Below are 24,057 nucleotides of genomic sequence, written 5' to 3'. Positions count from 1 at the left end.
CTTTCAGAAAACCCGGGCTCTCTCACTCACGGGCCGTGGGCCTCGTGATGAGGGTGGGGTGGGCTCTCCCCTTCCGTGAAGTGGGGACAGCACCCTCTGGGCTGCTATGGGGAACTACCTTCTCCATCCCTAATTCATCCATGGGGAGGGGCAACCTGATACCCTAGGCTCGCAAATCCTGCCTTCCTCAGCTCCAGCAACCTGCCTTGCCGACCACTTGAGCTGCCCGCTCCCATTTAGGAACCGCTCCCTAGACCTTGTCAGGCCTCCCACTGCCAGGTTTTTCCTGGTGTCCCTGCCGAGCTCTCCTGTTGATTCAGCTGTCCCTTCCTGCCTGGGCCTTCTGTTTCACCCCTGCTGCTTCAACCACCACTGCGTTATCTTATCCAGTTAGCACCTTTGCCGAACCACATCTCCATGGCCTTCGAGCCAGCTCTGCCTAGACACGGGCTCCTGAAACTTGCCAGGCTCTCCCCTCCCCGCCGAACCCCCTCTATTGGTTAAGCACGTTGCCGTCCAGCCAGCTGTCTAAGCTGGAAACCTAGAATTGTTATAAATCTCTCAACTTCACTGAGAAATAAATGGTGTCGCAGGAGATCCCTAAGATAACCCCCAATGACCCCTGAGTGCCTACAAATCTGAGATATATTACATTATACTGCTCCAGAGGTACCATCGGTCGTAAGATAGAGAGATAATCCTGGTGGGTTTGACCTAATCACCTGAGCTTTTTGCCTCTGGGTCTAGAGGGGGGCCATGGAGGAAGTCAGGGGTGTGAAGCACAAGAAGGATTTATCATGTCATTGCTGGCTGGAAGGCGGACGGGGGCTGTATCGTAAGAAACACGCACAATCTCTAAGACCCGAGGGTGTCAAGGCTGAGAACCGGCAAAGGAAACGAGACCTCAGTCCTGAAACCACAAGGAACTGAATTCCTCTGACAAGAAGAGGCTCGTCGGTTGGCTCAGTCGGTTAAGCCTCCAACTCTTGATTCCAGCTCAGGTCATGATCCCACGGTTCCCGAGTTCGAGCCCCGCATCTGCTCTGCGCTGACAGCTCGGAGCCCGCTTGGAATTCTGTCTCCCTCTCTCCCTGCCCCTCCTCCACTCGCTCTCTCTCACTTTCAAAATGAAGAAGTAAACATTAAAAAATATTTCTAAACAAAAAGGATCTTGGAAGCGCATTCTCCCCCCTCAGCCTCCAGGTAAGAACTCAGTCCAGCTGCCAAGTGGATTTCAGCCTTGGACACCCTGCGCAGAGAAGCCAGCCGTCGTGCTGAACTTCTGGCCTCCAGAACTGTGAGGCCATCAACAGGTATTGCTTTAGGCCACTCAACTGTGGTGATCTGTGAGGTGGGCAGCAATGGGAAATGACTACATCAGGGACATCTCTTCCCATTCCCTTCCCATGCCTGGCTCCGGCCTTCCCCTTCTGTCCCACACGCCATCAGGGCCCTAAAACGTCACCTTGCTGCTCCCCTCCAACCTCACTTGCACTAGAACTCAATGCTGGAGAAGCTGGCTGGTCTTGCCAAAAGAAATACCTTTTCCCCAAGTCTCTGCCCGATGGGCCCCATGACCCCTCAAGGCCCAACTCCAACCTCCTCTGGGTGGGGCCGGGGCGGTGGGGGGGGGGAGGCGCTCCCAGGCAGCCCCAGGCAGAGGTCTGCCCCTCCCCCCAGATCCTACAACATTTGAAACGACTCTCTATTAGCGCATTCTGCCACTCCATGTTGCAACCCGTGTGTTTATTCTGCTGGACTGAGTGTCCTTAGGGCAAGGTACAGGTCTTACCCCCCCAAGCATGCAAATTTGGGGCTGGGACTGACCGGCTACAAAAGGAGGCATTCAACATATGGAGCTAAATCATAGTAGATGTTCAGTGAAGAATAAAATTATCTATTCAAAATTTGGCACATAGAGTGAGCACCCACTGTGTACCAACCTCCATAACAGGCATGTTACAGAATCATGTTTTTTAATTCCACAAGGGCCTTAAGAAGTCAGTCCTAATACTGTCCCCACCACACAGATAAGGGAGAGCGAGGCTCAAAGTGGCTGATCTGCCCAAGGCCATAGAGTAAGCAGGACAGCCGAGTCCCATCTGTGTTTGCTGGTTGCCTCTGAAACTATCCCACACAGCCTCTCTGCGGGCTCAAAGGACATGTGCGGAAGTCCTTGGGAAGGTACGAGCTGGTGGCTAAACTGTAACTTGCAAAACTATACCATGACTCCCAAAATTGACACGTCGCACCAAGCCAAGACAAACTGAAGCTCCTTTAATTCATTCTGACTAATATGTTCCAATGTAAGATCGCAGATAAAGTGACCTAACAGCAACTGCACAGATTCAGGTTGCTCCAAAGTCAAGGCCATGGACGGTCCCAGCAACTCCCTAGTTTATAAGTTCTGACCAGTGCCTACCAAAACCTCGAACTCCGGCCCCACGCCGTATACAGACCCTTCCCTCACTCCCCGCTCTGCAGATGCCCCATGGTTCTAAAAAGAGCTCATTCTCCCTTCCTGCAGACTTCGAACAAACCAGACTGAATACAGGGGTGTGCCTGGAGGCGTGGTCCAGAGGCCGTCACAGGTGCTGCTCAAATGCCAACTGTCGTCTCTATTGTTACTTTCCCCTCTCACGGGGTCCTCCGAGGCTTCCCAGGCCTCTAGAAATGTCCCAGCCCGAAGCTCTGGCTTCCCTGCCCACAGCCCCACCATCACCTGCTTAATCTTGCGAGGCTGCTGCATGGGCAGGTTCAGCAGTTTGTCAGCTGCGATCTCCATGAAGAAGGGGTTGAGAATCCGCACCTGTCTGGGGTTGACGTCCCAGATGAGGGGAGGCTGCTTCCAGAAGCCCTTTCGCACCTAGAGGGCACAGGGTTGGAAGGGAGATATGAGGATGTGAGGACCTTTATCAAGTCCAGCCCGGTGGTCATCAGAGGTGGGGTCCATGTGGTGGCATAGGCCCTCGGGAATGAGGGGTGAGAAGGGGAGGGAGGTGGAGGCCAGCGCCGGAGAGGGGAAGGGAGACCGGAGGAGAGAATCAGGGGGAGAGAGAAGGGAGGGCACTCCCCAGGGGAGGCCAGGTGACACAGTGTTTAGAATATGGGGTCCAACCACTGCCCACTTCCAAGGATATCCAAACAGGTGGAAGGGGCTTGAGTTTGAGGTTGTCGAAACATCTGGCAAAAATGCGAGATGAGACCATTCAGCATTTGACCGGATGGAAAAAAGACACAGTGGACCCAACCCGGAAGGGCAGATGTCCTGTTCTAACCTACATCCTGCCTGGAGGTCACTACCGACCAGTTCCTCTGCTCCCAGATTTCTCACACATATTTTGGCAGCTTCCGTGTCCCAGGCAGCCTCAAGCCTGGGGTGCCCCTGGCTACCGCCACCTGGCTCCTGCAGTCCGTCAGGCCCCGGCTGCTGGGGTGGCTTCTCAGAAGCCCCACAGAACATGGGGTTCACGCCTTCCCCTCCTGGCCTCTTCAGGACCACAGGGCAGACACGGTGGAGCATGACATCCTGAGACAGGCAGTGTCCCATCCCTGGGCCTCGACCCCTCCCCTCCCAGTCTCCCCACTCACCCTCTTCTTATCACTCAGGATGGTCTCAATCCAGTGGAAGTCCATTGCCTTGAAAGCTACCAGGACAAGGAGCGTGTCTGGATTGTTCTCCACTCTGGGGTTGAAGTGGGCAGACTCAGGGTAGAAGAGACGCATGGTGGTCTTGGAGCCCACGTCGCCCTCATAGCCAGCCACTGGGGCGTTGTTCAATCTGGGAGGCGGGGTGGAGGGTGCCCGTCACCCAGAGCCCCGCTGGCCCATCTACAGTCACTCCCAAGCAGAAGGGGCGAGGGCCAGTCCCACAGACCTGATGACCACGTCGTACTTGTTGATGGCGTCTCCCAGCGAGCTATTGCGAAGCCGGTGCCCATTCCCCACCACCACGCAGCGGCGACATTTGAGACTGCCAACGGGAGAGGGTGATCAGCCGCAGGAGTGACCCCTGCTCCTGCTCCACTCAACCCCTGCCCTGGGTCTGCCTGGGGCCTGACTTAGGGTTCCTTTTCAGGCCACCTCGGCCCTTGATCCCCACGGACCAGGCATCTCCCGGGAGTCCTGCTTTCACGCTCCTGCTGACTCCACAGCCCTGGGCTTTGACAGGAGAGGAGACTGAGCAGAGCACAGAAGACACAGGAGGAACGGAGGGAAACCCCTGGCCGGGGGGACTAATAAGCAGCCCCATTTCAAAGCCCCCTCGCCTGCTGCCCAGGCCTGCCCATTGCCACGGCGACACCCTGCCCGCTACGGCCCCCCGGATGCCCGGGCTCAGTTGCCGTGGACACTGGTGTCCCTGCCTCCTCTGGAGACAGGCAGGCTAGGAAGAAGGGTCAAATTGGCCACAGGGGACCAGAGACAGGAAGGCTCACTGGGAGAAGCTGGCCCACGACTGGCACCTGGGACCTGGGGGCAGGAAGGGGAAGGCGTTCAGACCCAGTGCAAGGAGCGGCTCCTTACCTCTGGATGCTCTCTGGAATGGAGTAGCTGGTGATAGCTAGAACCCGGAGAAGCAGGTCCTCTACAAAAAGATGAGGATTGGGACGGGTGATGACAACAGTAGCTTTGCAAAGGCTAAAGACTGTCCCTCCACCGCTCCCCAGAGGCTTGGCTGCCTCTTCCTCCCCTGACCTCAGCATCAGAGCCTGGCTCACAACGTGGGCGCTGGGACCATGGGCAGCGAAGAACAAGAAGCCGTGTGGCCAAGGTGAGCCCACCATTCCCATCAACCCCGCACGTCTTACCGCTCCCCTTGGTCCCATAGGGCAGCTCATAGGCAGACGGCGTCTTGACCCAGAAATAATCCTTCAGCTGCAGGAAGATGGGCTGATCTCGGGAGTAGCTGCACGGAGGTGAAAGCAGGGTGGGGATGAGAAAGGGATTAATCTTGAAGCCAGAATCAGGGTCAGGTCAGGCCCCGGACTGATATGAGGGATCAGGAGGATGTCCGCTCTCTGGACGGCCTCCCTGGAAACAGCTCTGTGCTGACATGTTCAAGGGCCTCTCCTCCCCTCACGGGTTAACCCCGTGACCTAACCCATGTCTGCTAACGCGGTCCCCTCCACCTCGCCGGCACTGAGGCCCCCACCCTGTGCAACCCTCAATCCACCTCACCCCATGCCCTGTCCCGCCTCAGCCTCAAGTACTTACTTGCCAAAGAGCTTAGAGGCCTTCCTCTCTGCCTCACCCTGGAAGCACGGCTCCTTCTTCTCTGGGCTGGGAAAATAAAAACTGGAGACAGAAAAGGAGAGGAGGCGGGAGCTCCGGTCACACCTCATGGACCCAGGGGCCAGCGTCCCAGGCAGCCCCAACCTTCTCCCACAGTGCGGGCAGTGTGATGTGATAGCAGCATACAATCCTCTCAACCCAAGTTCGCCCTGAAACCAGCTCGTTCTGGATCCAGCTCTTCCTTTCTCCTGAACTCCCCAGGTGGGGGCCCTGGGGAGCCATCCCAGACCCTACCCGCCAAACCCACCACCTGCCCTCCTGGAGGCATTTCGTGCCAGTAGCTCAAGGGAGGGGTCACGCCCCGGCCCTCAACACCCTCCTGGCCCCACTACGTCTGCCGCCTCATGACGCCCCATCCCTGAGCCCACGCCTGAGTAGAACCAATGGAAGGACATGGAAACTGGACTCACAGCTCAATGTACCTGTCTTCTCGGGAGATGGAATACCACACCATGACGATCAGGACCAGCGTCAACATGGCCAGGAGCTTCAAGCCTGCAGGGCACATGCACAGAGGAGCTAGAGGCTGAGACAGGCGGGTAGAGCGCCAGTCCACCTGCCCTGTTTTGGGCCCTTACAACCTCCAGCTCAAGCAGACCCAGTGGTTGGCCCTCGCCTGGCCCTAGTTTTCCAGCAGAGGGCTTGGACCTGAGTGTTTCCACGGTCTTTGAAGATGAAGAGAGGGCCCCCTGGCTCCCTGCCTGTCCCTCCACAACCCCCAGGGGGACCCAGGATGATGCTGAAGACAGCTTCTGGGGGGCCCATCCTTCAGGGCGGGGGAGCCCTGGGACAACACTCACGGGATTTGCTGATCATGTTTCTCAGCGGGTAGCAGGGTTCCTGGGGAGAGCTGTCATCCCGGCTGCCTCGGGCCACCTAGGAGGTAGGAGTCATGTGTGGTCAGCTCCGCAAACTTCCTGCCTAGACACTAGAGTAGGACACACGCGCCTGCCTTCCCTTCTCCAGAAAGCACAGAGCTGCTTCCGGGGAGGCCATCCAGAGAGCGGACATCCTCCTAATCCCTCAAGGGCGGCATCAGGGGTCCAGGTGGGGCATATGCCACAGAAAGGGAAACCAAGCCCCACACCTCGAAGATTAGGTCTCAAGCCAGACTGGCCTCTTCCAGCTTCCCTGGCGTGGTTTCTCGGGGCTCCTTGTCCTCTTCCTCACTTGGATCTGGGAAGGGCCAGCTCCAGGAGACAGACGGACACCTCGACCCACTTTGCTGAGCTTTACCTATCCTCCGCCATCCAAAGCATTCCCTCAGTTCTGGCGGCCGCCCACCTCTCCATCCTCAGTCTCCCACTACTAAGCCAAACAGGTCCTCTCAGGCCAGACACTGGGGCGACAATGCACCATGGGACGGTGCGTACAGCCTCCTCCAGATCTTCTGGACTCTGACTAAAACGCAGTGCCCAAACCCTTAGCATCCCAGTGCTAGAGGGGGAGGAGGAGGGCGGGGAGTCCAGGAAGGCAAGTGTTTGAAGGGGAGTGCAGGGAGGGAGGAGGGTCTGGTTGGTAGAGGAAGAGACAGGAGACCCCTCTGGGTAAGGGCAAAGGACAAAGGGTGTGGCAAGGACAGGGCTCTGGAAAGGGGCCAGCTGCTATATGCACATAAGCAGAGAGGTCCCGACACACAGACTCAGCCAGGGCTATGCTGCAGAGTCACTGGGGAAGAAATTTCGGCATCTTGCCCAGCCACACAAAGGGGAGCAGGACACCAAGCATTTTTTTTTTTTTTTTTTTTTTTTTTTTTGTCGTCCACACGGTGTTCCTCAGTGCCCTGGATCAGAAGAATTGCCCTGGGCCACTTACTGAAAACATAGATTCCAGGGCCCCTCCCGGGGATTGCTGAGTCAGCCAGAGTGGGACCCGGGGACAGGCATTTTCATAAGCAGCCCAGGTGATTCTTGTGATCCACCTGGAAAGGGAGGGAATCTCTAGTGTTTGCGCTCTCTCACAGAGACCTGGAAAACCTCAAATTATGTCTTCAGGACCAGAGCTGGGTTTTGTTACAAATCATAAATCAATTATCCCGAACACTGTCCTATTATGAAGTTGATGTTTTGCCCCCAGGCTCCACTCTGAGTCCACAAACACCAAGGAAGAATTTTAGTCTTGGAGGGGGGAGGAGAGAGCAGGGTAGGGGCGGGTGAGGGATGGGGACCAGAGACAGACATCCTCCATAGTCATGAGCACCCATCCCCAAACCCCAGATGGAAGATGACCCTGCCCAGTAAGGAAAAGTTCTGGGGCACCTTGGTGGCTCAGTCGGTTAAGCACCTGACTTCAGCTCAGGTTACGATTTAACAGCTCATGAGTTCGAGCCCCATGCTGGGGTCTGTGCTGACAGCTCAGAGCCTGAAGCCTGCTTCCAATTCTGTGTCTCCGTCTCTCTCTGCCCCTCTCTTGCTTGCGCTCTGTCTCTGTCTCTCTCTCTCAAAAATAAATACACATTAAAAAATTAAAAAAAAAAAAAAAAGAAAAGAAAAGTTCTGGATTTGTAGTTAGAAGACCCAGTAAGGGGACTCCTGGGTAGCTCAGTTGGCTAAGCACCTGACTCTTGGTTTTGGCTCAGGTCATGATCTCACAGTTCATGAGATTGAGTCCCGTGTAGGGGTCTGCACTGACAGTGTGGAGCCTGCTTGGGATTCTCTCCTCCCTCTCTCTCTGCCCCTCCCCTGCTCATGCACTTGTGCACTTGCTCTCTCTCTCTCTCTCAAAATAAATAAATAAACTTAAAAAAAAAAAAAGACACCAGTGAAAGCCATGGTTCTAGTAACTTCCCTGACCACTATCCCGAAAGTGACATGCCTTCTTCCATACCTACCTACAGCCACAGCCAAGTCATACCTTCCCTAGCACCTTCCAGAGCACTTCTCCTGATCTGTAATGAGCTTAGATACTTACTTTCTGTCTGTCACCCGCACTGGAATATGAGCTCTGTGAGGGTAGCAATGAGGTCAGTCTTATTCCCAACATCCAGCACACTGCCTGGCACAGAACCAGTGCTCAGGAAGTACTGAATGAGTAAGTAACACCTTGGGTTACCTTGGGGGAGTCACATCTCCCTCTCTGACCCTTGGTTTCTTTGGTTATAAAACTGGGAAGTTAGCTTAGTAGATGCTTGCAGCTCAAAATATACTTATCAGGTCAACAGCATGGGCATCGCTAGGGACCATATCAGAAATATATTAATCTCGGGGCACCTGGGTGGCTGGGTCGGTTGAGCATCCAACTTCGGCTCAGGCCATGATCTCACAGTTGGTGGGTTCAAGCCCCGTGTCGGGCTCTGTGCTAACAGCTCAGAGCCTGGAGCCTGCTTCAGATTCTGTGTCTCCCTCTCTCTCTCTGCCCCTCACCTGCTGACGTTCTCTCTCTCAAAAGTAAACAAACATTTAAAAAGTATAAAATAAATAAACATCAAAAAAAATTTTTAATGCATAATCTCAGGCCCCTCCACACCTACAAAATCTGCATTTGAATAAGATCTCCTGATCAATGACAGGTACATTCAAGTTTAAGAAACACTAGTTAAACTGGGTGTTTTTGATCTTGGCTGAACAGGAAAATCACCTGGGGTGCTAAATAATTTTTAAAGTAAAGTATAATTAAGAGTATCTGGGTCCCACACCTAGGAATTCTCACTTAATGTGACTGGCCCAGCACTGGAATTTGTGCAAGCATTTCAGGTGATTCTAACCCGCAGCCAAGCAAAATTGCACCTGCATTCTTCTCAAAGATAGAACAAACAATCCTAAAATCTGTATGGAACCACAAAAGACCACGAAGAGCCAAAGTGATACTGAAAAAGAAACCAAAGCAGGAGGCATCACAATCCCAGACTTTAGCCTCTACTACAAAGCTGTGATCATCAAGACAGTATGGTATTGGCACAAAACAGACAAATAGACCAACGGAATAGAATACAGAACCCAGAATTGGACCCACAAATGTATGGCCAACTAATCTTTGACAAAGCAGGAAAGAGTATCCAATGGAAAAAAGACAGTCTTTTTAGCAAATGGTGCTGGGAGAACTGGACAGTAACATGCAGAAAAATGAAACTAGACCACTTTCTTACACCATACACAAAAATAAACTCAAAATGGATGAAAGACCTGAATGTGAGACAGGAAACCATCAAAACCCGAGAGGAGAAAGCAGGCAGCAACCTCTTTGACCTCAGCTGCAGCAATTTCTTACTTGACACATCTCCAAAGGCAAGGGAATTAAAAGCAAAAATGAACTACTGGGACCTCATCAAGATAAAAAGCTTCTGCACTACAAAGGAAACAATCAACAAAACTAAAAGGCAACTGATGGAATGGGAAAAGATACTTGCAAATGACATATCTGGTAAAGGGCTAGTATCTAAAATCTGTTAAAGAACTCACCAAACTCCACACCCGAAAAACAAATAATCCAGTGAAGAAATGGGCAGAAGACATGAATAGACACTTTTCCAAAGAAGACATCCAGATGGCCAACCGACGCATGAAATGATGCTCAACGTCCCTCATCATCAGGGAAATACAAATCAAAGCCACACTGAGATACCACCTCACACCGGTCAGAGTGGCTAAAATGAACAAATCAGGAGACTGTAACGCTGGAGAGGATGTGGAGAAACGGGAACCCTCGTGCACTGTTGATGGGAATGCAAACTGGTGCAGCCGCTCTGGAAAACAGTGTGAAGGTTCCTCAAAAAATTAAAAATAGATCTACCCTATGACCCAGCAATAGCACTGCTAGGAATTTACCCAAGGGATACAGGAGTGCTGACACATAGGGGCACATGTACCCCAGTGTTTACAGTGGCGCTTTCAACAATAGGCAAATTACGGAAAGTGCCTAAATGTCCAACAACTGACGAATGGATAAAGAAGATGTGGTTTATGTATACAATGGAATACTACTTGGCAATGAGAAAAGAATGAAATCATGCCATCTGCAGCAACGTGGATGGAACTGGAGGGTATTAGGCTAAGTCAGTCAGAGAAAGACAGATATCATATGTTTTCACTCATATGTGGATCTTGAGAAACTTAACAGAAGACCATGAGGGAAGGGAAGGGGAGGAAAAAAACAGTTACAAATAGAGAGAGAGGGAGGCAAACCATAAGACACCCTTAAATACAGAAAACAAACTGAGGGTTGATGGGGCGTGGGGGAGAGGGGAAAGTGGGTGATGGGAAGGGAGGAGGGCACTGGTTGGGATGAGCACTAGGTATTGTATGGAAGCCAATTTGACAATAAATTATATTAAAATAAAAGGAACTACTGAGGAGGAGGAGGAGGAAGGGGGTGGGAGGAATAAGTGGGTGGGAGGAGGAGGAAGGAGGGAGGGGGGAAGGCGGAGGAGGTAGGGGAGAGGAGGGGGAAGCGGAGGAGGAGGAGGAGGAAGGGGAGGATAATGAGGATGTCCGAATGAATGACCAAAGCAGGCTGCTCAACCCTGATGTATACATCCTGACTCAGTGGGTGTGGCTGGGTATGAATTCTAACTAACTCCCAGGTGGTGCCCTGCTGCTGGGCTAGGACCAGACGCTGTGTTGGAGAGCTCCACGCCAGGATCCTGAGAGCTCAGGACTTGATGAACCACACCCTCTCCTACCCTCTACTCCCTCTCAATCTTTCAAGACCAGGATTCACTCCATTTCACTTTATCTCCTTTTGTATCAGTAGGTCACGACATCGGTGACCTGACTGGCACAAGGCCAGCACCTGAGAAATACGAAAATATATAGATGTCTACGTCCCCTTCTCCGAGATTGTTATTTAATTGGTTAAGGGCAGGGCACAGGCATTCCTAAACAAAACAAAACAAACCCCCACCTCCCTGGTGATTCTAACAGGAAGCCGGGATGAAAAATACCACATACCGAGCTCCACAGTAACTGAAAGATGCATACCCAGCCACCCTCCAGGCCCCACCTGGATGGAGGAGACCTTTGGCACCGGGAGGTGAGCACAGCTGACTAGTCCGGGTCCCCAGCAACAAGACAACTAGCCATCTTGGACCTCTTCCCCGGAAAGTCTGCACTGGTTTGTCTTTGTTCCCAAACTGTGCTGGTCTGTGTGAAGCAGACTGCCCGGTCTTTGAGCCTGCTCCAAGATCCCCAATCAGGGATTTCATCAGCCCACCCCTTCCCCTCGCTGGGCCAAGCCGAGGACCAGCAGCCCCGGACAATCCCAGAGCACAGGCTTCTTGGGCTAGCTGCTGCCTCAGGTCAACCGACAGCCTTCTCCCAGCAGCTGTCCCACATTACTGACCAGGCATGAGAAAAAGTCACAGTAGAGTACCTGGGTAGAACAGCGGGAATCTGATCCGCTCACATCCAACGTGCACCAGCCCCTACCACCAACTGCCGAGGAAACCAGCTCACCCAACCCACTAGACAAAGTGACCCCAGGGCAGGAAGGCCGTGTGCTCTTAAGATGCTTGGCCAAATAGCAGTGTCCCTTGGAGAGGTGAGGCTATGAGCACAGCCCCAGACATCACGAAAGGGCAGAACCAGGGGCACAGGGTGAAGAATTAAGGCCCCATGGAAGCAGCAACCGTGTCTCATGGTGCACAGACACTCACAGCCTGACACACACACAGCAGGTACCCAGCAGGTACTGTACCTGCTGACCCAGGAGGGACAGTATCCCCCTAAGGGCACAGCATGATGCCAGGCCCCTCGGGCCCTGGGGCCTATCAAAGGGATATGGTGTAATGTCCCTGAGAAGGGGTCCAGGAAGACCCGTGGGGGCAGAGGCAGCGGCTCTGTTCTTACTGGTTCGCAGATCTTGAGCGAGTCACGTAATACACGTCCCTCAGTTCTAGAGGGAAAAACTGGAGCTACCTGTCTGCCACCTCTAGACTCACCTACCCCTCTTGTTCCCTCCTAATCCCTCCACCTGGACACCGATCCCCGCTCACCTTGCCAGTACTGTTCCCCATCAGTGGTCCCCTTTGCCCTTCTCTCCTTCACTCCTCTCTAATAAACATACTTAAATCTCCCTCCTCCCTCTTTGCCTCTACCTCCTCCTCCAGCTACCCCTGCGTCTGCCCCCTTACCTCCAGTGGTCACACTTCTGTATCTGTGCTATTTCCACTCACTCCTTCAGCCCTACACCACCACCCACGTTTTATGCGGAAATAGCTCCTGCGAAAGCCATCAGCGGCCTCGTAACTGTCCAACCTGAGGAAGGTCTGTCTTCACTCTCCCTCATACTCTGAAGCCTTTGATACAGTCTGCTGATACCGCCCTCTTGGCTTCTGGGTCAAGAACTTCTCCAGGTTTCCCTCCTAGCTCTGTGCCAGTCTGTTCTGACCCCATTTCAGTCAGGTGCTGGCGTTCCCCAGGGATCTATCCTTGACCCTCTGCTCTCCCCTGCCTGTTTTCACAGGACAAGTGCATTCACTATCAGACGACTGACCACTACTCCTACCCTGATGATCCAAACCCTTTGATTCCTCCCCAGATCCCATCCTACTATTTCTGGTTGTCTGCTGCACATCCTACCCAGATGATCATAAACGCTTCAAACTTCACATGCCCAAACTGGACCCGTTTCTCCCCACTCTCCGCTGCCCCCCCGCCCTGGCCCCACATCATCCTAAACTCGGCCTGCCAACATCTGCCTCCCCTCATGCCATCCCTACTGAACAGTTATTAATATGATTGATTCTACCCCAATTCCTCATCCCAACCAGTGCTCTCTGGGCTCCTAATGAACCGAATGCTCGGCATTGTGGGAGGCACTGGGCATGTGAGGCTTTAAAAAACCTGGCTGCGGCACGAAGGTCACATGGTCTAGAGCCTCAGAAACACTTTAGAATACAGTCCCTCCATGTCTTCTTGAGACACATGGAGTCTAGATCCCACCCCACCTTCCCTGCTTCCTAATTGGTCTCTGCCCAATTAGTCTTTCTACACTCAACCCCCTCCTTTGGAACTGCCAACATGGGATGTTTCTAAGAAATAACTTGGATCAAAGCACCCTCCTGCCTTAGTTGCTCCCATTCCTTAAATGAAAAGCCAAAGCTCCTTAGTGGCCACCAGGACCCTTCACCCTCGGGTCACACGCCCTGCAGGTGCACCTGCTATCCTCTTCCCAAGCACATCACCTCTTCTGCAGACTTCCCTCCGGTGGGACACTCTAAGCCCCTCCCCGCCCCATTCATTGGAACCACCTCACTCCAGTGTCATCTCAAAGGGCTCCTCCTCTATGAAATCTTTTCTGACATTTCTAAGCAATTGATGTTTCTCTTCCCACAAAATATCGTTTGTAACTTGCTTCTGGCACTTCACAGGTAATATAATTTCATATTATATAATTACTGCTCTTCCTGTTTTGCCCACTATCTTCTGACCTCTGAAATTGGAGGCTTGTTTATACCAAGAGTCTATCAGAGTGCCTGGATTACAGAAGATGCTGTATCACATAATATAATTTTATATTATATTATGTGTTTTGTATCTTACCCATGAGACTATGACTTCTGTGGTCTGGGACTTCATTATACTTTCAGACTCTATTATAGAGTTCAAAATGTAGCAGATGTTTTGTAAACATCCGACACACAAGTAATAAGATGAGATTAAACATGTGTTACATCCCTTATTAATTGCTAAAATGTATGGTGCATTTACCATGTGGGATATCAGGAGGGTTCCTACCCCAACGCCATTGCTTTGGGGACCAGAGAAGTCACTGTTGTGAGGGGCTGTGTTTAGCAACATCTTTGACCTCTACCCACCAGATGCCACTCCCCACTAGGAGCCCCACTCCCCAGTTGTGACAACCACATTGTCTGCAGACATGACCAGATGTTGAGAACTAGTCTGCTAGACACTTTTAGGGGCTGTCCAAGTATGAGCTCAACCCTAGGAGTTAAACACCATGACGACCTGCATTGCAGAGACAGGGACCCGATGTGCGGGAAGGGTCAGCAACTTGCCCAAGGGCGAAGGGCTAGTGAGAAGGACGGGGACTCAGGCTGCTTGGCTCTGGAGCCCACATACCCGACCCTCTACTGCCTCAAAAACTCTCCTGTGAAGGAATGGCTCCCTCGATTCCTTTACTTCCTGGAGCAAGTAAAGGAAGTCAGCCCTCTACCAGATCAAAGTCTTTCAAACGCTTACAGCAGCTACCAGCAGCCTTCCTTGCTCCTTCTCAGGCAGCTTCCTTATGAGACACAGTCTCTATTTGCCACCCACCCCCCTCCCCGTAGCCCGAGGCTCCTCTGGAAGCTCTCCAGCAGGCTTCCAATGCATACAACTGTATCCACAGGATTAGTACCGCCTTCCATCTGGACACCAGACTTCCATGAATGCTGGCTAAGACTGCGCTCACTTTCCTGCCACCACAACACGCCCGTGGCATGGGACTAAAATCCCTCAGCCAGGCCTCCTGAACTTGTGTGGCTACCCTTTTGAACCTAAGAGCAGATCTGTTCTCCACCTGCTCATGCGCATTTCATCTTAGGAATCTGGGGTCACATTTCCACCCGTCAGAGTGAGTGAATCTCAGTGGTGCCAGCCAGCCCACCATGATTCCTCCCAGCTTGGAGTCCTCTGCTAATATTCCAGAGGGGACTCAAGCTGGACTATGAAGTCCACGTGACTTGATGCTGTTGCTCAGTAAGGCGAGATGACACACGCCATTGGGGTTCTGTGGGACTATACCCTACTTTAATCAGTCATTCTCGGGTGCAGATGGCTAAGTGCGTGCAATTCTCCAGAACAGATCAGTCACCTACAACACTTCTCAGCTCAAAAACGCTCCATGGGCTCCTTGTCTACCCAGAGAGACATGGGTTTGACATCTCTTCATTGATCTCTTTATTCACCTTCTCTACCTGCCATCAAGAGTTCCATGCACACCCAACATTTCCGATCCCCCTTCCCTGCTTGTAAAGATTCTGTTGTTGTTTTGTTTGCTGGTGTATCACCAATGTCTAGAATAGTGACCTGTACACAGTAGGCTCTCAATACAAATTCGCTCAATTCATAAATGGATCTATTGGTCGGGGACATCACTGGACCAAGAGAAGAGGAAGCAGCAACAGTGGGTCCGATACTCGCTTCATCCCCTCCGGCCCACCCCCTGGCTAGACACAGCCTGCAGACTGTGTCCTCTCCCCATCACTGAACAGCACAGCATGACCATGGCACGCCCAATGGGGAGTGAGGCCTGCCTTGGCCCCAGCTCATGTGAGACAGCCCAGGGCTGCGTAATTGACCAACTGCGTCAAGGCCCGTGAGTGGGCAGATGGGGGCATCTGTCTGGCCATCCAAGGTTGGAGGGAAAGGGGCCTGACAGGCTTCCCACTGAAGCACAGAAGGCTCTCTGTTCCCCACTCGTGGGGTCCACAGGCTGCCGCCCCCCCATCAGACACCCCAACCAGCCCAGCACTTGCAGCCTCCTGCACAGAAACACTGTATCATCCACTTTATCAGCTGCCAGTCACAAGACACCACGGGGAACCACTTGAAAATCATACTTCTGGTGTCTTTCTGGGTGGGGCAGAAGCTTTGAATTCCAGAAAGCTGAAGCTGTGGCAGGGTAGAGAATCAACGGTACAGACTCATAGCCAGGATTTAAAAAAGGAACAGTATGGTGTGGCTGTGGACCTGCCCCAGGTCCCAGGCAGGGGCTTAGGGTATGTTTCCTTCCCCAGACTTTTCACCCAGGAGCCGACGAATTTGGCCCCAAGATGCCAAGGCTAAAGGCACTACCGGAGTTGGGGCCTGAACTCAGCTCCCCACCAATCTGGCCAGTCCCCTTCCTCCTCTGGCCTCCAGATTCCTCTTCTGAAAACGGTGGATGGCACCAGCCCTGCCCCATCCCACATGTGGCTATGGAGTACTTGCAGTGTGGCTGGTTCACACTGAGAGTGTTGCAAGTGGAAAACATATGCAGTGAGGAAGACACTTGTTGGGATGAGCGCTGGGTGTTAGACATAGGGGATGAATCACTGGAATCCACTCCTGAAATCCTAATTGCACTACATGCTAACTAACTTGGATGTAAATTATAAATAAATACGTGAATACATCAATAAATAAAGTTATACTAACAATAAAAAAAAAAAGAAAACATGCTGGATTTCAAAGACTTAGTACCAAAAAAAGTGAACTATCACCTTAAAAATCTATTTGATTGATCACACACTGAACTAATATTTTGGCTATACTGGGTTAAAATATTCAAAATTTATTTCACCTCCTTATTTTTGCTTTTTAAAAATGTAGCTAACTTAACATTAAAAAAATTTTTTTTTAACATTTATTTATTATTGAGAGACAGAGAGAGACAGACTGTTAGCAGGGGAAGGGCAGAGAGAGAGGGAGACACAGAATCCGAAGCAGGCTCCAGGCTCTGACCTGTCAGCACAGAGCCCGGCGTGGGGCTCGAACTCACACACCGCGAGATCACGACCTGAGCCGAAGTCGGACGCTTAACCGACTGAGCCACCCAGGCGCCCCTAACTTAACATTTTTTAAAATATGTTAATTTTCAGTAATCTCTATACTCAATGTGGGGCCCAAACTCACAACCCCGAGATCAAGAGTCACATGCTCTTGCAACTGAGCCAGCCAGGAACCCTAACTTAACCTCTTTTAAAATTTAAAATTACCTATGTGGCTTGAGTTTGTGGTCCCCACTGTTTTTTTGTTTTGTTTTGTTTTGTTTGAGAGTGAGAGAACATGGGGGAGGGGCAGAGAGAGAGAGAGAGAGAGAGAGACAGAGAGAATATCAAGCAGACCTGGATACGGGCTCAATCTCACAACCTTGGGCTCATGACCTGAGCCGAAATCAAGAGTCAAATGCTCAACTGGCTGAGACACCCAGGCGCCTGCCCCCAGTGCATTTCCACTGGACAGCACTGGACCAGGCAATCTCTGAGATCCTACTGGAAGCACCTGTAGAGCACATTAAGCTTCACACGCTTCCTGGACCCCAGCTCAGGAAGGCTAAACCAGAGTGTCTGAGATGCCTCCAGAGGGCCCTGGTCACTCTGACTGACAGTCACAGTGAGCACTGTCTCAAGGTCTCAAGAGTGTCAGAGTTGAGAAGACTCCACTCTTCCCCCGCATCCGTTCCCCTCTTCCTGGGCTGCCAGGGTTCTGGATGCGCAGCCACAGTTCAAGGTGACGTCGGCACCTGGCACACCAGCCCAATCTCCGCTCTGCCCACATCCGACGTCTTCCTGACCCTGGCAACTCGCCCCAGTGCCTGAGCAGAACTGGCCTCACGGCTACGCCTCGCACACCACACCCTCCCGGGGTCCACGCGGACGGCCGTGTTTGGGTTGGCAAGCGGGTCACATGGAACCGTCTTGCCAGAACCTTCGCTCCTCCTCAGGCCAAGAGCTGTGCCTGGGGCACTGGCCACCGGGCCTGAACCCTGCCTCTGCCACTTAGAATCCCTGAGCCTTGGTCTCCCCATCTGTAGAATGGAGGCCAAGAGCCCCTGCCACAAGTCCCACTGTGCTGGTTAACATGATAACATAGGAAAGACACATGGGAAACGCTCAGCGAATAGCAACTATTAGCCATACTCCTTCCTCATGTGCTAAGTCAAACCCAAAAGCTGCGGCTGTGTGGAATGCGGGGTGGATTAAAACATCATTTTAAAAACGCTATTTTTTGGTGGGGCGCCTGGATGGTGCAGTCAGTGGAGTGTGCAGCCCTTGATCTCTGGGTTGTACTTAAAAATAAAAATCTTTAAAAAAATAATAAAAAATAAATGAAAAAAAACCACGATTTTTCACTCAGTCTGTTCTGCGACCAAAGGCAAAGAAATAAACACTGAACCTTACGTGATGCCCATGTGACTGTCCACCGAACAGAGAAAGTCCCCGATGACCCCTGGGCTTCCCCAGCACTTCCTAAACACACCCTCCCCTCCCCAAAGAGAATAAGTTTAGCTTGCACGCCCCCTCCACACCTGACGCCCACTTGAGAATGGAGACAGGGCTAAAGATTTCCATCTGAGTCCTTGTCTTGACAGGGGCTGACGGCAGGATAAATGGTGTGGGATCTGGAATCACAAGCCCAGACCTCCGTCCCTGGCTTCCCTTGTCCTGGCCACTCTCCCTTTCATGTTGCCCCTCAAGCCAGGGTCCCAGACTACCCAATCTAGGAGTCTCCTCCTGGCCCTCAGTCTTGCCTCCTCACTCCGTTTTGCTTCCTTTGTAGCAGTGACACCACGCTATTTCCTGTACCCCAAGAAAGCAGGGACTCCTTGTGGCCGACAGTATCTCTCGCACCAAATTTAATACATGTCACGTGGTAGGTAACTGACAAACACTGAAATGAACACATGTCTAAATGAACAAGCAAATGAGCAGGACAAGCGTGGACAGAAAAGTTTCATCAGATTAGAGCATCCCAGACCCTTATTTTGCAAAGACCTGAGCACACAAGGCGCTAGGAGCCTGCTAAAGGCTGGGCTCAGGGGCTGGCGGACGCACCAAGTGTCACAACTTTTGCCAAACACACGTGGCTGCGCTCACAAACATACCCTTATCACCAAGAAGGCGTGGTTTCTGCACCACCTTTGACTCACCTTAATCACCACCAGCTCCAGGGCTATTGGACCACACGATGAGCTGATGTCAACCAACAGACCTATCGAGATCCCAGGAGAGCCTCGAAGATGCCCTATTACCTCACATCCCCTTTATTTGTTCCCCAAGAGGGCTGGCCTAGGCTAAAACCTCAGCCACCCCTCCCTGCACCTCAAAGGACCTTTGGCATCCTGGAGGCAGAGGAGAGGGGTCTGGACACAAACCTGAGGTTCAATCCCACCTCTGCAGTCACAGGCCAGGCAGTCCTGAACAAGCTCCTGTATCTCTCAGGACCTCAGATTCCTCATCTGTGAAATTCAGGTCACAAGAGCAAGTTTTGGGAGGTGTGTGATCCTCGAAAGCCATCCTGAGATCGAAAAGCCTTAGTACAGGCCAGGCCGACACCATGGGAGGGGTCCACAACCACATCCATACTCCCCTCTCCTCCCAGCTGCTGTCTCCATGGCACAAACTACGAGGGCACACGCAGCTGCTCGGGCAGAGGGGGAGGAGCACTGCCACCCAGGCTCTGCCCTGCATGAAACCCAGGTCCTGTGTACTGGTCAGACTGGAGTTGCACTGCTGTCACGTGAGAAGCACGGGATAGGAGAGAGGGAGCAGGCCTCACTGCAGAAGCCACTGTCTCTGGGCATAGCATGTTCTAGAGAAGGTGCCCAGACCCCTGATCAGTCCCATCCCAAAGGCATAGAGATGGGCCCCCTCCCCTGAGCAGCACCCCCTCTCCATAGCAGTTCCAGAAGCAGTACCCTCCTCACTTATTTCCAAAGTGATATTCCCTCTGCTGGTTCTCCCGTCTCGGGCAGGTACTCCCAAAGTCCTCAGGCAGGGACAGTGCAGGGCAATGAAAAACATTCTAGCTCTGACCCAAGAACGGTGGCTATCAGCACGGCTGTTTGGGAACATCTGGGAATAGCAGGGAAACAGCTCTCCCCTGTCTATCCACAGCACGGCTGTTTGGGAACATCTGGGAATAGCAGGGAAACAGCTCTCCCCTGTCTATCCAAGCTGTCCTGCCATGGTGGTTCTGGAACATGGAGGTTTCAGGAGGTCAACAGGGGGAGGACCCGCTCCTGAATTCCTATTAGGAGCCCAACCTAGTTAGGGGAGCTGAGGGTGGGGGTAGGGAAAAGAGGGAAGTGCCGTGTGGCAATGTAGCACCTGCGGTGGGGGCTCTAACTGAGAAATGAAACCAGGAAGAAGGAAAAGCAAGACCCCATTTCCTGCAGTAGCTGTCCCCAAGGAAGAGCGAAGCCAGCAAGGCCCTTTTAAGGTTTCACATCAGTTAAGACTTTCAATGAACTGACTCTTCTCCAAGTAAAAGGTTGATGAGGAGCTAAGGGGGTGGGGCGGCTAGCATTCTAGGTGCTGCTGGGGAAGGTGCAGACCTTCCAGGGCAAGCAGTGGTCCCTGGGGGCAGAGGCCAGAGCAGAGCAGGTGGGAATGCTGGCTGGAGGGCCGGCTGATGCTCAGGTTATCAAAGATGCCCCAGGACCACCTCTGCCCCTGGGGCTCCTCCACGGGGGACATGTCCAGCAAATCCGTCCGAATGCTCACAGCTCCATCCATAACCCAGAGCCAGGAGGCACCAGGGGGACACTCTGAAACCGTTCTCAAGCCCACCCTGCTCCGGTCCGTTCCGACCCTCCCGCGTCGAAAACCTCCAAAGGCATCTCTGTGCAAAAACACACCCGTCTCTGCTCACCCACAGGCACACCCCCAAACCAACCCTGGAAACATGCAGGAATGTAGTGACCCCTACACACACGTGCACACACCCCTCATTCCTTCTTCCCTGCCCACCCCACCCCACCCCACCCACCCCCAACGTACAGCTTCTGAGGTCTGCTGAGCCCCCTCTGCCAGGGCGCTCTCTTCCCCCATCCTGCGGCCCAGGGCACGGGCCACAGGGCTTCACCTTCAGCTCCCGCTCCAGCTCCAGCCCGGTTTGTTTGTCAGGCTGCAGGTCCCTGGAGCTATCAGCCAGGGAGCACTTCAAGAGTAGGGAGTGGCTAAGCCAGCCCTCTGGGGATCTCTTCACCTCTGAAAGTTGGGTAAAGAGAAACTCTGGACTTCTGGCCCTCGGCCTGGCCAAGCCCGGCTGCCAGCGACAGAGTCACACTCCTGTTATGCTCAGAGGTTCTTGGGGAGGTGGGCGCTGGGGGAGGGGGAGGGCTACAGGAAAGTGAACGACAGGAAGATACACAGCCTCAAAGGGATGTCCCCAGGGGGGCTAGGGAGTGTCCCAAGGCAGCCGGGGACCTCAGTCACACACGGGACAGAGGCAGCTGCCCCAATGGAGGACAGCCCCACCCGGCACCCTCATAGTGCTCACTCACCATCCTCCTGGCCTGGTCTCTTTGCCCAGGCACCTAACCCTGATTCGTGTGAGAGGGGCCATCCTCCTGGCCCACCCGCCCACAAATCCCACAAATCGGGAAACTCCTAAGCCCTCTCTTAGCCATCCCCCTTCCCCAAGCAGACCTTTCTGTCTCAAGCCCTGAGGCATTAGCAATTGCAGGAGCATCCCAGCACCCAGACCTGGGGCAGGTGGTGGGAGGCAAGCCACAAGCTGGTCAGGGCCTGGGGACTGAGGATTCCAGAGTCTAGGGCTCGTTCAGCAGGTTTGGGCCTCACCCACACCATCTCTCCGCAGAGTTATGGCTCAGTTTCTATAGGATACCTCCTGGGCAGACACCTTAAAATCGAATCAAGGGAGGTGCTAGGGGTCAAGCCAAGTGCCAGAACCGGGAGAATCTGGGGCCTCGCCAGCAGCTCCTCCCCCCTCTGTTGTTTTCAGGTTAGAAGAATACAGCCCTGTTAATCCACTGCAGCCTGGGGACAAGCACTACCCTTTAGGGCCAAATGGAATCCAGAGGCTCTTTTCAAGGAAGCCTGGTGCCAGAAAAGGACTGGGGGAAACTGAGGCACAGGGAATAAAACCTGAGAAAACTCAGGAGACGATGCCGTCACTGGGGCCCTGGCCCTACTGGTCCTCCTGCCCTCTTCCCAGTGTCTGTTTGCTCCTGCCTAGGACCTGGCAGGATCAGGGCCCTGGGACAAGGTACCTCCCACCCCCGAAAGCACCCCCAAAGCCTGGCCAGCTCACCTGGCCTTCCCGGCTGTCAGTCCAGCTGTTCCGGAAAGAGAACATTTTCTTCCCACTCTATTTGGACAGCTGCAGGGACAGTGATGGCAAGAAGAGAAGGTCTGATTACTGAGGGAGGGGACAGTGCAGGGACAGGGCCACAGGGCCTCCGACGGGGTGGCCCGAGGGTCTGGAGCTGGGGGGAGGTCCCGGATGGGAGACTGGGCCAGGGACCTAGGTGGGGCCTTGAGCAGCCCAACAGGGTACAGGGAACGGCTGCCATCCAGAGGGTAGCAAGAGGGGCTTCTAGAGCCAGGCCTGGGACCTGGAGTCATGAATAGACACCCGAGAGCAAGGGAGGAGAATGACTCCCTTCTTTATGAAAGCACTCAGCTACAGGGTGGGGCTAAGGATGGCCCTCCGGCCCAGCCCTGAACCCTTCCTCCCAGGCAGATCCCCAGCAGATCCAGGGCTGGTGGGTGGGGTGCAAGGAGGGGAAGACAAGGCAGCTACAGGACAAAAGTCAGAAGACCCAGAAATCCAGCTCCTTCCCAATCAGGAGGCCGGAAGTAGAACTGTAGGGCCAAGATGCACACTTTTCCTCCTCTCTCTGCTTCCCGACGGTCTCTCTCTCTCACTCCCCTGCCCCTCCTCCCGGTCCCTGTCCCCTTTCCAACCATCATGTCCTGGTGTCTCCCTGTCCCCATCTCCACCTCCCCCCATCGCCTCCCTCCCCCCCCCCCCGCCCCCCACCCTCGGGTTATGTAAGGGGCCTGAGAACAACACAGAGGGAGCTTTGTTGTCAAACCAAATCCATACGGAGCCGGAATCGGCCAACGCAGCTGTTCCCCATTCCCTCCGCCTTGGCAGAGTTGAGATGCTGGGCAGGAAGCCCCCACACGCCTCCATTTTGGGAGGTGGGGGGCAAACGCTGGCCCTAGGGCCCCCGGGCAGCTAAACGGGTGGCCAGAGATCAGTCACCATTGCGTGGGACCACAGCAGGGGACCAGCCGGCTCCCAAGACAGAAGGGAGTCCCAGTGCAAAGCCAAGGTCACACAGACCACAGAGAGGAGAGCGCCAGGCTAGAAGCAGGCCTGGATAGTGGCAGGCCTAGAAGGCGGGGGGGGGGGACAGGACACAACCTCCCACAGGCCCACCCGTGTGCTTGTCCACACATGGATGCATGCCTATGCTCTCTCTCTCCCACACAACCCACGGACACGCTCATGCACACACAGCGCACGCGCGCACGAACACACACATCGGCCCAAGCACAACACGCCGTGTGTGCTCACCTGGAAGGTGTCTGAATGGAAATCTCCTCCCTGCTCTGGCCAGCCTCCTCCATCCCAGCAGGTACCTCTGGAGAAAGAGCTGGAGCTCTGGAGAGAGGAGGGCGGGGGGCAGAGGTCAGAAGCCAGAGAAGCTCCACCACCAGGCTCTTCTTTGCCGACCCTCAGGCTCCAGGACAAGGTCCCACTTTCCTTACCAGGACGGTGTCCAGGAAGGGGGGGACGGGGGGCGGGGCAGGGAGCTGAGTGGAAGTTTACTTTGAGTTTACTTTGGGCTGGCACCGTCCCTTCACCAAGCTCAGGGGCTGGAAGAGCCATCTCACTAGAAAATGCTGGAGCTGCCAAGAACAGCAGGCTCTCCTGAGCCTCCACAGCCCAGCAGGGCACCTCCCCGGCCACCGGAAGTCCGGCTGCCAGTGTCAGGACAAGTTGGATGTTGAGGCAAGGGGGGTGAGGGCCCCGGGGGAAAGAACAGATGTCAGACACGAAGGGAGAGGGAGGAAAAGGGAAGAAAGGAAGGCAGAAAACGGTCAACAAAAGACAGAAAAAGACAGGACCCAGGAGCGGACCAGAGGAGAGTGGGGGGACAGTGAGTGTGGCGAGAAGGGCCCAACAGCCCAGGAGGACGGGCTCCCCCTCTCCCTGAACGCACTCTCCCCAGCCAGGCCTTGGCTAAGCCCCTGGGAGGACAGAGCCAGTCTGGGAGAAGCAGGACAGAAGTGGACATTTCCAGGGGTGTCCTAGTCCACCAGCTCCCCCGCCAGCCACGCCCCGGGGATTTCAGCCTCCCCAGTCC

General features: G+C 53.7%; 1 protein-coding gene across 6 annotated transcripts in view; it reads right to left on the bottom strand.

Moving 5' to 3' along the window:
* ST3GAL4 (ST3 beta-galactoside alpha-2,3-sialyltransferase 4) overlaps positions 1-24,057 on the bottom strand; it is a 32,557-nt gene that overhangs the window by 1,739 nt on the left and 6,761 nt on the right. The window contains exons 2-12 of one of the 6 annotated variants that reach the window (XM_042906987.1): positions 23,265-23,351; positions 21,990-22,058; positions 7,108-7,213; positions 6,093-6,168; positions 5,703-5,787; positions 5,215-5,295; positions 4,809-4,906; positions 4,525-4,585; positions 3,878-3,973; positions 3,592-3,781; positions 2,723-2,866 (exon numbers count right to left, since the gene is read on the bottom strand). In XM_042906987.1, the coding sequence (XP_042762921.1) occupies positions 2,723-2,866; positions 3,592-3,781; positions 3,878-3,973; positions 4,525-4,585; positions 4,809-4,906; positions 5,215-5,295; positions 5,703-5,787; positions 6,093-6,168; positions 7,108-7,213; positions 21,990-22,058; positions 23,265-23,317 (1,059 nt within the window). In that variant the 5' untranslated portion in view covers positions 23,318-23,351. Of the gene's footprint in view, positions 1-2,722; positions 2,867-3,591; positions 3,782-3,877; positions 3,974-4,524; positions 4,586-4,808; positions 4,907-5,214; positions 5,296-5,702; positions 5,788-6,092; positions 6,169-7,107; positions 7,214-20,713; positions 20,939-21,989; positions 22,059-23,264; positions 23,352-24,057 lie in introns of those variants that run through there. The other 5 variants (XM_042906988.1, XM_042906991.1, XM_042906989.1 and 2 more) reach the window with 5 other exon arrangements.

Source organism: Panthera leo, chromosome D1 (assembly GCF_018350215.1).
Source record: "Panthera leo isolate Ple1 chromosome D1, P.leo_Ple1_pat1.1, whole genome shotgun sequence".
In the NCBI taxonomy this organism is placed as follows: domain Eukaryota; kingdom Metazoa; phylum Chordata; class Mammalia; order Carnivora; family Felidae; genus Panthera; species Panthera leo.
The sequence above is the reverse complement of the archived record's forward strand: the minus strand, read 5'-3'. Positions and strand labels throughout refer to the sequence as shown.